Raw genomic sequence first — 13,288 nt, 5'->3', positions numbered from 1 at the left:
TGTCTCATGTGGACGAGATTTCTGAGAAATCTTGTCCACATGGCTGGCTAAACGCAAGATTGGCAGCCACAGGCAGATTTGCCGCGGCAAAATTCCGGACGGAATTTCTGCGGCAAATCCGCCTTGTGTGAACCCAGCCTAAGGCTCTTTCAGACGAACACTTCAGCGGAATGGATTTGCGCTATAAACGAGGTTGATTTGCGTGTCTGCTAGTTTACAGTACTTTTGTGCGCATGCAGGGCGTGTCCATATGTGCGTGCAACGCATCCACGCCCTGATTTAAATTGCTATTTAGCGTAACAAGTTCCGAATGCGCATTTGCACCCCTTCAGTAGACTTCTACGTGCGCAAGAAGTGTGCGCTCAAAAACGGGAAATGTCCATATCAATGGGATCTATTGTCTGTGTATAATTTACAAACACGCTCGTGCGGAGGAGCCCGAGGCGAATGAATTATCATTCATCATTCGCTTGTCGGCCTTGTTCCGTGTAAACACACCTTTAGGGCTTAAACAGACAAACGTATCTGCGGAGGTTTTTGCCCGCAAAATGTGACGAAGCAAGGCCACTGATTTCAACGGTCTTGTTCGCACGAGCGAGCAGATAGGCCTCACCCTCTTTTTTTTTGCGCACGTAGTAGCGCTGGCTTTGAACTGTAAAAAAAACAAACATTTAACTTGTTAATGCGCAAAAATGGTTACAACGGCGTTCCTTCTAGACTTGGTTTCTGCAGTCCTGGCAACGCTACATTCACATGAGCGCGAATATGAACCGCCGTCCTACGTACGAGCGATGCTGCGAGGTAAAAAAATCGCTGCATGTCCTGCTTTTGCGCATTCCTTGGGCGCATCGCCCATTGATTTCAATGGGGCCCTATAGACATCGCATGCCGTTGAAATCAATGCGAAACACTTGCGATGCTCTGTCATACGTGAAATATGTGCGCAAGGATTGCAATTTCACAGAAGCGAGGCGTTTTCGCATTAAAAACGTCTCGCTTCCGAGGCAAAATGCCTTTTGACAAGCGCGATCCCGTGGCTGGGTTCTCACATACCGGTACCAGCGGCTTGCGACAGACTGCCAACAGCCGAACGCCCTTATTGGAAAATGGCGCTGGTGGCTGGGCGCAGCTGGTACCTGTACGTGGGAACACTGCCTAATGGGGGATATGGTGATTTGGTTGTGCCCACCTGGGGTACCCCTCCTGCCAGCCGTATCCTCTGTGGTATCTGCACTACTGATATATCACAAGGACTTGCTATTTCTGCCATTTCCCCACATTACATTCAGTGGAGGCTGGGCGTCCTCACACACACAATGGACGGCGCCCCATCCCCATCCCAGCAACTACAAGCCCGCAGGCTGGCACACACACGGGCCGGGAGGGGCACGGCGCCCACTGGCAGGATGAGGCGGGACTGAGGCTTCCTTATCCGGGGCGAGCAGGCCTCCCCTCAGGCCTCGGACTGCAGTAACTGCTCATCCCGTGCCAGGCGTGCCCAGACCGGGGTGACTCATGCAGCGGGCACCGGGGAGGTGAGTGAGCGATGCGGAGGTGATGCCCGCACACAGCCTCTTATGCTGGGCAGTGCCACCACTGGACTCTCTGTATTCAGGCCTTGCCAGTCATGGAGAGGCCTTATATTACTGCATGTATAGGATGCCAGGCATGTACATAGTAATGTGGGGGTCTGCCCCCTCACTGGGCACACTGGCACTAGTACTGTGTATGGGGCAAGTGAGGGTGGGCATGGTGCTCTGGAGATAAGCGGCGGCGAGCTATATAAACGTATCACCCTCGCCTGTCTCCAAAATGAAGGTCTCTCGACCCGGCGCATCGCCACGGCCGCGGGTGCCTGGGATTACGGACACACTTTGGTTATCTTCGTAATCCGGCGACCCGCGAACGCGGTCATGTGCCCATCTTATTCATGTTGGCAGAGATGGGATTACGCTGCAAGGCCGTATTCACACGAGTGTCTGCGTATTTTCGCCATGTTTTTGTGTATCGGGTGTTGCGTGCGCAATTAAATTTTTTGCTTTGCTTTTTGCACGCGAATCGTCTGCATTTGCGCACTCAAAAAAACCCCAAAACAAAGCGCTCAGCGACGGAAACGGCCAATTAGTGTGATGAATTCAAGATGTGCAAGAAAATAGACCACGTTGCGTATTTTTTTGCACAATGGAATTGCGCATGAGAAATACGTGCATGTGAACGAACCCATTGAAATCAATGACTTGTGTGCAAATACGTGCGCAAATACGGTCGTCTGTGTCAGGCCGGATTCACACTAATAAATTTATGCGTGAAAAATTTGCGGACAATATACGCTGAAAATAGAACTCACTAATTTCAATGGGTTTACTCACATGCACTTATTTTGCGCTCGCAATTCCGTTGCGCAAAAAAATTTGCAGCACGCTTTATTTTCCTGTGCATCTTGAAACCATTGATCTAATTGTCCTTTTTAAGAGACTGCGGGCATCGATGCGTTTTTTTTGGGGGAGTACGACTTGCGCGCAAAAGATACAATAAATAATGCAGTTGCTCACGCAAATATGCAACGCCCGTTACACAAAAACGCGACGCGAATGTACATGCGCTCGTGTAAATGCGGCCTCAAGGCTTCCATCTCTGTAACATCTTTGAAGCAGAGTAATTGATTTCTGCGTTTTTTGTTTTGCTTTTTTTCTTTTAAACGGAAAGCTTACTTTTTGTACCCTTTCCGCACACGAAGAGAAAGTGCGGTCTGCAGCGTGATATGTTTTCGTTAAAAAACGTAAACCAACGGAACGGAGCGACCTTAATACTTTCCATTTGCCTTCTGTTTTTTGGGGGGCTTTTTTGGCAATCATGAGCAAAGTAAAAGAAAGGGTTAATTCCAAAAACGGAACAAAGAGACATGAAGCCCTAGTGCAAATATGAAGCAGCCCTTAAAGGGGTGGTCTGCCCTCTCTTCCACTTATCTGTCCTCCGGTTTACAATCACTGGGAGCGCCGCGCTGCTGCGGCTCTTCCTGCTCCTCCCTGCATCAGATTGACCCACAGCAGGGGAACGGCGCCCCCATTAATTGCAAAAAGGCGCAGGGCGTAAATATAGTGGAGTCAGTTGCACCCGGGCCCAGGAGCCTTAGGGGCCCCTTAAGGGCCCTCTTCTCCATATAAGGAGCCCAGTACTATGAATAAAGCATTATAATTGGGGGCCCTGCTACAGGTTTGCATTGGGGCCCAGAAGCTTCAAGTAACTCCTCTGGATAGAAGTGAAGCCTGCGCCCGCTGACCGCGGATGACAACGTCCAGCCCGCTGCACTGACAGCTGGCGGGATAATCAGGTGATGAACAGGGGTCCAAAGCGGCAGACCCCCTATCCATGGGGATCCTTGCCCCATGCTGCCCATTTACATCATGAGAATGCCGACCTGCGAGCTGCCATAAATATAGAATAGTGGCCATCCACAAGCCGTCATCCTGCATTATGGGCATGATAAATACAGCATGTTCTTATGTCAGTGGATAATGTGTGCGCTATAATATATATATATACTCATTGTGCCAGATAACCCCTCCCCTAGAAGTTGTTGGATGGAAGGAAGCTTTCTGTGTGATTATAACGTTGTTATAAGTGATTACAGTATCAGAGCAAAATGATTATTTATTGTGGAGAACCGACCCCTTGTAGGGAGGCTCTAGTACCCTGTTGTACCGCCTTTAGCTTAGATATAAGATGTGATACGGGCGGGCATGGAGGCTCTAGTACCCTGTTGTACCGCCTTTAGCTTGGATACAAGATGTGATATGGGCGGGCATGGAGGTTCTAGTACCCTGTTGTACCACCTCTAGCTTGGATACAAGATGTGATACGGGCGGGCATGGAGGCTCTAGTATCCTGTTGTACCACCTCTAGCTTGGATACAAGATGTTATACGGGCCGGCATGGAGGCTCTAGTATCCTGTTGTACCACCTCTAGCTTGGATACAAGATGTTATACGGGCCGGCATGGAGGCTCTAGTATCCTGTTGGGCCACCTCTAGCTTAGATTTAAGATGTGATATGGGCGGGCATGGAGGCTCTAGTACCCTGTTGGGCCACCTCTAGCTTAGATTTAAGATGTGATATGGGCGGGCATGGAGGCTCTAGTACCCTGTTGTACCGCCTCTAGCTTGGATATAAGATGTGATACGGGCGGGCATGGAGGCTCTAATACCCTGTTGTACCACCTCTAGTTTGGATACAAGATGTGATACCGACGGGCATGGTGGCTCTAGTATCCTGTTGTACCGCCTCTAGCTTGGATACAAGATGTGATACAGGCGGGCATGGAGGCTCTAGTACCCTGTTGTACCGCCTCTAGCTTGGATACAAGATGTGATATGAGAGGGCATTAAGGCTCTAGTGCCCTGTTGTACCGCCTCTAGCTTGGATACAAGATGTGATACGGGTGGGCATGGAGGCTCTAGTACCCTGTTGGGCCACCTCTAGCTTAGATATAAGATGTGATATGGGCGAGCATGGAGGCTCTAGTACCCTGTTGTACCGCCTCTAGCTTGGATATAAGATGTGATACGGGCGGGCATGGAGGCTCTAATACCCTGTTGTACCACCTCTAGTTTGGATACAAGATGTGATACCGACGGGCATGGTGGCTCTAATATCCTGTTGTACCGCCTCTAGCTTGGATACAAGATGTGATACAGGCGGGCATGGAGGCTCTAGTACCCTGTTGTACCGCCTCTAGCTTGGATACAAGATGTGATACGGGCGGGCATGGAGGCTCTAGTACCCTGTTGTACCGCCTCTAGCTTGGATACAAGATGTGATACGGGTGGGCATGGAGGCTCTAGTACCCTGTTGGGCCACCTCTAGCTTAGATATAAGATGTGATATGGGCGAGCATGGAGGCTCTAGTACCCTGTTGTACCGCCTCTAGCTTGGATATAAGATGTGATACGGGCGGGCATGGAGGCTCTAATACCCTGTTGTAGCACCTCTAGTTTGGATACAAGATGTGATACCGACGGGCATGGTGGCTCTAGTATCCTGTTGTACCGCCTCTAGCTTGGATACAAGATGTGATACAGGCGGGCATGGAGGCTCTAGTACCCTGTTGTACCGCCTCTAGCTTGGATACAAGATGTGATACGGGCGGGCATAGAGGCTCTAGTACCCTGTTGTACCACCTCTAGCTTGGATACAAGATGTGATACCGGCGGGCATGGTGGCTCTAGTATCCTGTTGTACCGCCTCTAGCTTGGATACAAGATGTGATACAGGCGGGCATAGATGCTCTAGTACCCTGTTGTACCGCCTGTAGCTTGGATACAAGATGTGATACGGGTAGGCATGGAGGCTCTAGTGCTCTGTTGTACCACCTTTAGCTTGGATACAAGATGTGATATGGGCGGGCATGGAGGCTCTAGTACCCTGTTGTACCACCTCTAGCTTGGATACAAGATGTGATATGGGCGGGCATGGAGGTTCTAGTATCCTGTCGTACCGCCTCTAGCTCGGATACAAGATGTGATACGGGCGGGCATGGAGGTTCTAGTATCCTGTTGTACCACCTCTAGCTTGGATACAAGATGTGATACTGGCAAGTCCGTTCATCTAATTATATCACAACGCTAATCATTTGCACATCTGCCTGAGATGCAACTGCATGCCGAGTTATGCTGCAAAATAACAACTTCTAGGTGCGGGATTTTTTTTTACAAAGAGTCTATATATATATATATATGAGCAGATGTTTTTGTCAGCGACTACACTTGTCCCGTCTGCTCTTCGTTGCAGGCCTGTGGAATCTCCATATCTGATGAAACATGAAGATCTTGGTAAGTGCGGACCGCCATTATCAGTACTGAGCTGGATGACTGCTATTGCTGGCCATGCATGACGTCAGCCCCTCCGGGCCATCAGTCAGCCCCTCTTGGCCATGCATGGTGTCAGCCCCTCCTGGCCGTCAGTCAGCCCCTCTGGGCCATCAGTCAGCCCCTCCTGGCCATGCATGCTGTCAGCCCCTCCTGGCCGTCAGTCAGCCCCTCTGGGCCATCAGTCAGCCCCTCCTGGCCATGCATGGTGTCAGCCCCTCCTGGCCGTCAGTCAGCCCCTCCTGGCCGTCAGTCAGCCCCTCCTGGCCGAGAGTCAGCCCCTCAGGGCCGTCAGTCAGCCCCTCAGGGCCGTCAGTCAGCTCCTCAGGGCCGTCAGTCAGCCTCTCCTGGCCGTCAGTAGCTTCCAGTGGCATCAAGGTACACCAGTATCCTGGTGTATTATGTCGTCACCGGAAGTTAGGGGTGGAGACATAATGCACCAGCATTGACACTTGTTAATGCCCCGAGCCTTTGATTGGCTTGGGGCGTGTTTGCTCCCACAACTAGGGCCAATTTAAGTGCCGTCCTGCTCCTGTAGGAGAGGCCGAACCTCGGCAACTGCATGGGCATGAGTGGCAGAGGTGGCGGTGGTCCCCACTGCAGATCTGTCCTGGAGGCGTAAGGGACGGCGGCGGGGCCTCTTCAAGTGCCATCCTATCGGCAGCGACACGGGCGGCAGAGACGGCGCTGATGCAAGGGGGACCCTCAAGGCCAGGTAAAAAGCAATAGGGGCCCGCAGCAGGTGTCCCCCTTCCATGTGGGCCGCTGTGGGATGTCGCTGTTACACTGGGGGGTCCATGTGGCAGAAATGGGCAGGGCTCTTTCAAAACAGACCACGTGCAGATTTTGACTGCTTTTTGGAAGCGGAAATGCTGCAGAATTTTCCACAGAAATTTCCGCTGAGGACGTTCTGCAGTATTTCCGCATCCAAAAACCAGTCAAAATCTGCACCCTGTCTATTTTGAAGCGGCCCTGTCCTTTTTAGAACAGAGGTAAACTCACACGTCGTGATAAGCCCCGCCCCCTGACGTGTTGGCACTTTGCGGTAAATAAGTGGGTTTTGGGTTGCAGTTTGGGCACTCGGTCTCTAAAGGGTTCGCCATCACTGGTATAGACTCTTGTCCTCTGACTCTGGTGTTTCGGTTCCAGGGCCGGGTGTGTGCGGCGAGCCTGCTGCTTTGTGTCATCCTCTGGTTGTGCTGGATTAAAGCAAACATCAAGGAGCCGGCGGAGCGTCGGCCATCTTTTCTACCTCATGTACTGCAGCTCTGGGGATACAGTCGTCTTCCAGATGGCGAGGTGAGTAATGTATCTGTCAGGCTGCATCCACATCAGTCCATAGAGACAAGTAGACATTCTTTATACACATAGCCAGGACAGATGCTACTTAATGACATCCGTCGCAGGCGTCCGCTAAATCTATGCTGCATGAGATTCTCAACAGCTTTTCATAATGCATCCATTACATGGAAGCCATTCTAGTCTACGGGTGACAGATGCATTAAATGGGCACCTTAGGGGCCTTTTACACAGGATGACTGTTAATAATAATAAACTTTATTTGTATAGCGCCAACATATTCCGCAGCGCTTACATAGACGGGGGGAATACAGAAAGACAAAGTACAAACATTACAGAACCACGGTTACATAGGAATCAGTTGATGGAAACAATAGGGGTGAGGATCCTGCTCCAACGAGCTTACATACTACAAGTAATGGGGTGATGCAGAAGGTAAAGGGGCTGGAGATGTGCGCGGTATGGCGAGGTGGAGAGTGAGGGGTGATATACACATAGACAATGGTCACACATTTAGCCGTGTGACAGACTTTGACCCACAGATCCCAGCGACGGATGTACTTCTGTTATGCGTCCTCGTCTCCATATTGTTGTGCCGTCCTGACGTGTCGTCTAGTCATTTTCTTTGTTCTCTCCTGAAGCCTCTGGTCAGGAATTCGTGTAAGACCTGCGCGGTGGTGTCCAGCTCCGGGCAGATGCTTAGTTCTAGCCTGGGGCCGCAGATTGACCAGGCGGAGTGCGTCCTGCGTATGAACACGGCTCCTACCTTTGGCTATGAGTCTGATGTGGGCAGCCGCAGCACCCTGAGGGTCGTGTCTCACACAAGTGTGCCCCTTCTGCTACGCAACCAGACATACTTCTTCCAGCACTCCCAAGACACCGTCTATGTCATATGGGGACCCCCGCGACAGATGGACACTGACCAGGGGATTACATATCGCGCCTTGCTGCAAGCTAAGGGCAAATTTCCTGGAGTGAATATCTACACCCTGACACAGAATATGATGGCCCACTGTGACCAGGTCTTCCAGAATGAAACCGGCAAGAACAGGTATGTGTTCACCTTCATGGTTTGTCTGTATTCATACGGTGTTTCCCCCAAAATAAGACCCTGTCTTATATAAATTTTTGCCCCCAAAAAAACACAGGGGCTTATTTTTTGGGGATGTCTTATATTTACAGAGCAGGTGCCGTCTGTTTCCCTGCCGATGGTCCCTGCAGTTCTTGCAGTTCTCAGCACCGACAGAACATCGCTTGCTGGTAATAGGTTTTGTAAACCTCGCCTCCAGCAAGCGATTGCTCTGATTGGTTCTTGAGTGTCGTGGCTCAACCAATCACTGCGGCTCTCGATGAACCAATCACAGCCATCGCATTGAATGGCTGTGATTGGTTCATTAAGCGTTGCAGTGATTGGCTGAGCCTTCTTACCCTTGTTTCTGCTATGCCCAGGATGCACACTGGTTATTTCTATCACTCCCTTCGTTTTGTACCCACAGAGCCATGTCTGGTACGTTTCTTAGCACTGGCTGGTTCACTATGATTCTGGCCATGGAGCTGTGTGAGGAGGTCTCGGTGTACGGGATGGTCAGCGAGAACTACTGCAGGTAAGGAGACGGCGCTGCAATCACTGCCCGGCCCATTGCTGGAATGTGGTAGCGCTGATCTAATTTTGGGGATGTGTAAGAGTCTATGTGTGCTGTGCAAGTACTCAACAGCAAACCTGCGGAGGGATCTACAGACATAGGAAATATACATAGTAATGGTGGAAAAGACTTACACAACTTAACAGCAGGACGACTCCTCGAGTCGTATTCGCACTGGCGATATTTGCTGTCCGTGTTTGCAACTCGCTGCACACAAGCACAACACTGCTCCAACACAGTCAATGGGGCCGTGCAGAAATTAGTTTTTTTCTACACAGACCTATGGACCATGTAAAAAAAAATCACACCATGTTCTATTCTGGTTTAACTTCTCGGATAACAGTCACCCATTCAAGTCAATGACAGTGTAAAAAAAAAGAACAGCGCGCACACGGATGACACTTGTTATGTTTTCGGTTAGGTGCACACTTAACCATCATGGGACATCACATGTACAACATGGCGCAGGCCGGTTGAGTTTAGAACAGAAAGGGTGGTGCGGGCATTTCTTCTCACTTGCCAGCATTTGCACAATGGGTTAACACCATATGGCCACAAAATTTAAGAGCTGAGAAGAGTCCCGACAAAAATCAAGAGTGGGAACCAGAAATTTAATGTGTTAGGAAGTGTGTAACCTGAAAAAGGTGCAGGCAATAAGTACACAGGCTCTCCATGGGTTAAAACAACTAATCAGCTTATACATATATATCTTCCGGGTCCCTGTAATTCCTGTGCCACTGCTCGGTCCTCCGGTGTTTGTTTACAAGCTGCAGTCAGCTTGTATACGGGACGTTACAGACTGCTGTAAACAATGACAGAGCTCAGAGATTAAGGCCTCCCTCACACAGGATGTTTGCAGAAACACAGCGTTTTTCAACGCTGCGTTTACTGCAAATTCCGCCCGGTTTCAGCAGCGCTGGCATACTTTATGCCAGCCTTTTGGCTGCGTTTTCAGCACTGCTAAAAACGCAGCCAAGGATGCTGAAAAGAAAAAAAAAACAATACTCACCTAGCCGCTGCGGTCCGGGCCGCGGCCGCTGGTCTCTGCTGCTGATCCGGGCTTTCCCTGCATTCACAAGTCTACTGCCGTAGGCCAGGTTTGAGAACCCCGCCTCCAGCAATAGAGTGCTGTGATTGGTTGTCGGTGCTGGCTCGATGCCCAATCACAGCCCTTTATTGACTGTCTCAGCCAATCAGCGGCGGCAAGCTCTGAGATGCTCCATGTAACTGGAACCGAGGTGCGCATGCATCACGGCTGCTCCATTCACTTCTATGGCTAAGCGCATCAGTCCCATAGAATTCAATGAATTAGTAGTTAAACATGCACCACCGTTCCATTCACATGGGGCATTTGGGTACATTTCACATCACGGGCAAAAATCGCTCGGTCGGCAGAAATCCTCTGAGTTACTATTAATGCTTACATAGAGGCAGCTGTGTTCTTTATCCAGCTTTGGACGCAGCTAAACTCCCTCCCCCTCCCCTTTTTTGCAGCTCCCATAGACGCCTACCTTTTTAAGCGCTGTATTAAATCGGTCGCCATTTTCGTTGTCCTATTAATTCCGGCACACTGTTTTTGCGCGGCTAAAAATCACTGATGGCGGTTTTTTTAAACACGCCTAAATTAGCCGCGTATATACAGTCGTGTGAATAAGGTCTAAATGTGATTGTGCTGCTGAGCCCCTTCATTCCCGTGATTGGTGGGGTTCCTGCAGTCAGACCAGCAGTATGCCATCACTTTCTAGGATGAGAAGATCCCTTTAACATGTGGGTTTTGCTCTTTCTGCCGCACTATTAGCAGATATGGCCGTATCTCATTAGGGACCGCTCCTGCTGCCTAATGCCGGTCGTCAGCTCGGACCCTCTGGAACCCTGCAGCTCTAGGGGTGCGTTACGATGCGAACCCTCAATTGTGATTGAGAGGATGGCTCACACGGACGGTTGCAGCTCTCAGATGACATCGGCACCTTCTGGAGCTCTTGTCAAGTAAAAGCTGTCTAGCTGTTTCAGCGCTGCCTGTGGAGTTCAGGGCCGGATCAAGAAACTTCATGTAATCACCCATCAGCTGGAGATTTTCAGCAGGGGAGTGATGGGGACTGCATCATCCCTCCAGATCACTCATCAGTATAGAACTATGGGCTAATATGCCTCCATTAAAGAGTGTCTGCACTTTTAAAAAAACTTTTGACATGTTATAGCAGCATACCAAAAGTTTGATCAGTGGTGAGACCCCCACTGATCGCTGAAAGGAAGCGGTTGCATCGATCGCCGGAGCGTTGTGCTTGTCAGCCCTTCTCAGCAGCTGAGGATGGACTGCAGAAGTCAATGCGTCTGCCTTCAGCTGCCAAGAGAAGCTGACATGCCATGATGACAGCCGAAGTAGCACAACCCTTGGTTAGGCTCTGCAGCCCCTTCAAGTCAGTGATCATCTGGGGTCTCAGCACCCCTTCATTGATCTAAACTTTTGACAGTTTGCTTTGGCGCTATGTGACTCCACAGAGTCAGGCTGAGAGTTGAGTCGCCACTAAGAAGACTGCTTATCTCTGAAATAATCAGTCCAAGGGGGCCAATTTTCAAAAGCGTCTCCATTTTGGCCCAAGATGGCGGTCAGCTTCTCGTTAATCATATACCAAGACATGCACCACTTGACCTCAGAGAAGTCAAGCGTAGGTTTTTCCAAGAGGCCACTTATCATTTACTTTCAGTGATCTATATCTCCATACTGTCCCATCTTCCCACAGGGATCGCTCACACCCGCCGGTGCCTTACCACTACTATGAGAAGGGACGGCTGGACGAATGCACGACGTACATGATGCACGAGAGAGCGTCGCGGGGAGCCCACCGCTTCATCACCGAGAAGGCTGTCTTCTCCCGCTGGGCCCGCAGGAAACGGATCTATTTTAAACACCCCTCCTGGGAGGCCTGAAGCTGCGAGCGGCCTCCTTTTTTATACTGCATACACTAAGCCATTTTTAGCCATTTCTTAATGAAAGCAGGTAAAGTCGATCTCAAGTGCTGATGGGATTCTGGGGTCGCCGCGGCTCCTCGAAGCTTCAACATCATGATAGGAAAGTAATGTATGACAATCTTACCATCTCAATGGAGAAAGACCCTCAACCTGCAGACCCTATACTTTGTAGGACTTTTTTTTAGGATATTTGCTGCTTGCCGGTATGTGGAGGCGACATGCGGTGAAGCAACCGGGTGCACGTACGTTAAGTAGCAGTATGTAGGGCTCTTAGAAGACTTCAGCAACCTGAGGCCGCCTACATATGCTACCGTGCTGCTGTGACGTGCACCGAGCAGCGATGTAAGGATCCGTTATGGGATGATCAAGCAGTATTATTTATTTATGTGACTCTAGTATTAATGGAGGTACATCTGCAGTGACACGGGGCGGAGAGCCGCAAGGTACTCCCCTTGGGGTTAGGACTACTGCATTGTGTTAGTGCAGCTATTCATTATAACATTTCCACGGTAGGTTGGACGTCCGATAACGACAAGTTATTACACGGACTGGAAATCATTTATGTATCACAGAATACAAAGCATTTAAAGGGGTCCTCCGGTTTTAATATTTTCTGATATTTTTAAAGGGGTATTCCCATCTTGGACAAACATGGCCGAGACGGGAACGCTGAGATTACAAGGTCGCCACGATACATCCATTATAATACGTCCATTATATGACTTGCATTGGCCTTTATGGGAATCCGCAGCACAGGGCGCTTGGCTATTTCCTTCCTCCTGACCACCCCGTGGTCAGTGCATTCTGTGGATAGGCCATACAAGTCCCAGATGAGAATACTCCTTTAATTTAAGAGTCAGGTGGAAGTCACTCAAAGGGTTCAGCCATTTACCGAGGTGCTGTAACCCTGCACATAAGCCTCACATCCTGACCGCCTTCACCGTATTGGAATGTCAGAAAATATTATAGAGGAACTGCACTCTTTAAAAACTTTTCTCATGTCAGAGCAACATGTCAAAAGTTTTGATCATTGGGGTCCGGGTGCTGAAACCTCTGCTGATCACTCAAATGAAGGGGCTGCAGAGTTCACCAGTGCAATATGCCCCTTCGGCTGCCAACACCCCCCGTCCGCTCCTCTCAGCAGCTGAAGACTGATGTATAGATGTCTATAGAAGTCTATGCGTCCGTCTTTAGCTCTCAAGAGGAGCCCACAGGCAATGAAGACAGCCGAAGAGGGACATTGCACTGGTGAGCGCTGCAGCCCCTTCATTTCAGTGATCAGCGGGATCTCAGCACCCGGACCTCCACTGATCAAAACTTTTGACGCCGCTCAATAGTTTTTAAACACTGCAGTTACTCTGTAAAGGGGATTGTCCCACTTTTGCTGTATCACTGCAGGAAGCAGACGGCTCCGTGCATTGTCCACTTGCCTGGGATGTTACTACTGCTGGCTGAGTCTCATTCACTTCAATAGGACTCAGCCTGCAGTACCAATCCAGGCCACTGAGCAAT

The 13,288-nt window shown here is 50.0% G+C and overlaps 1 protein-coding gene across 1 annotated transcript; it reads left to right on the top strand.

Moving 5' to 3' along the window:
- The first annotated feature begins 1,445 nt into the window (after positions 1-1,445).
- ST6GALNAC4 (ST6 N-acetylgalactosaminide alpha-2,6-sialyltransferase 4) lies at positions 1,446-12,828 on the top strand. The gene is made up of 6 exons (XM_066579760.1): positions 1,446-1,535; positions 5,788-5,828; positions 7,014-7,163; positions 7,805-8,214; positions 8,660-8,767; positions 11,548-12,828. Exons 2-6 carry the CDS (start codon positions 5,817-5,819, stop codon positions 11,732-11,734), a joined length of 867 nt encoding a protein of 288 aa, XP_066435857.1. The 5' UTR covers positions 1,446-1,535; positions 5,788-5,816; the 3' UTR covers positions 11,735-12,828.
- The last annotated feature ends 460 nt before the right edge of the window (positions 12,829-13,288 follow it).

Source organism: Eleutherodactylus coqui, chromosome 10, assembly GCF_035609145.1.
Source record: "Eleutherodactylus coqui strain aEleCoq1 chromosome 10, aEleCoq1.hap1, whole genome shotgun sequence".
Classification (NCBI taxonomy): Eukaryota; Metazoa; Chordata; class Amphibia; order Anura; family Eleutherodactylidae; genus Eleutherodactylus; species Eleutherodactylus coqui.
Note: the sequence above shows the minus strand (reverse complement) of the source record. Positions and strands in the feature narration are given on the sequence as shown.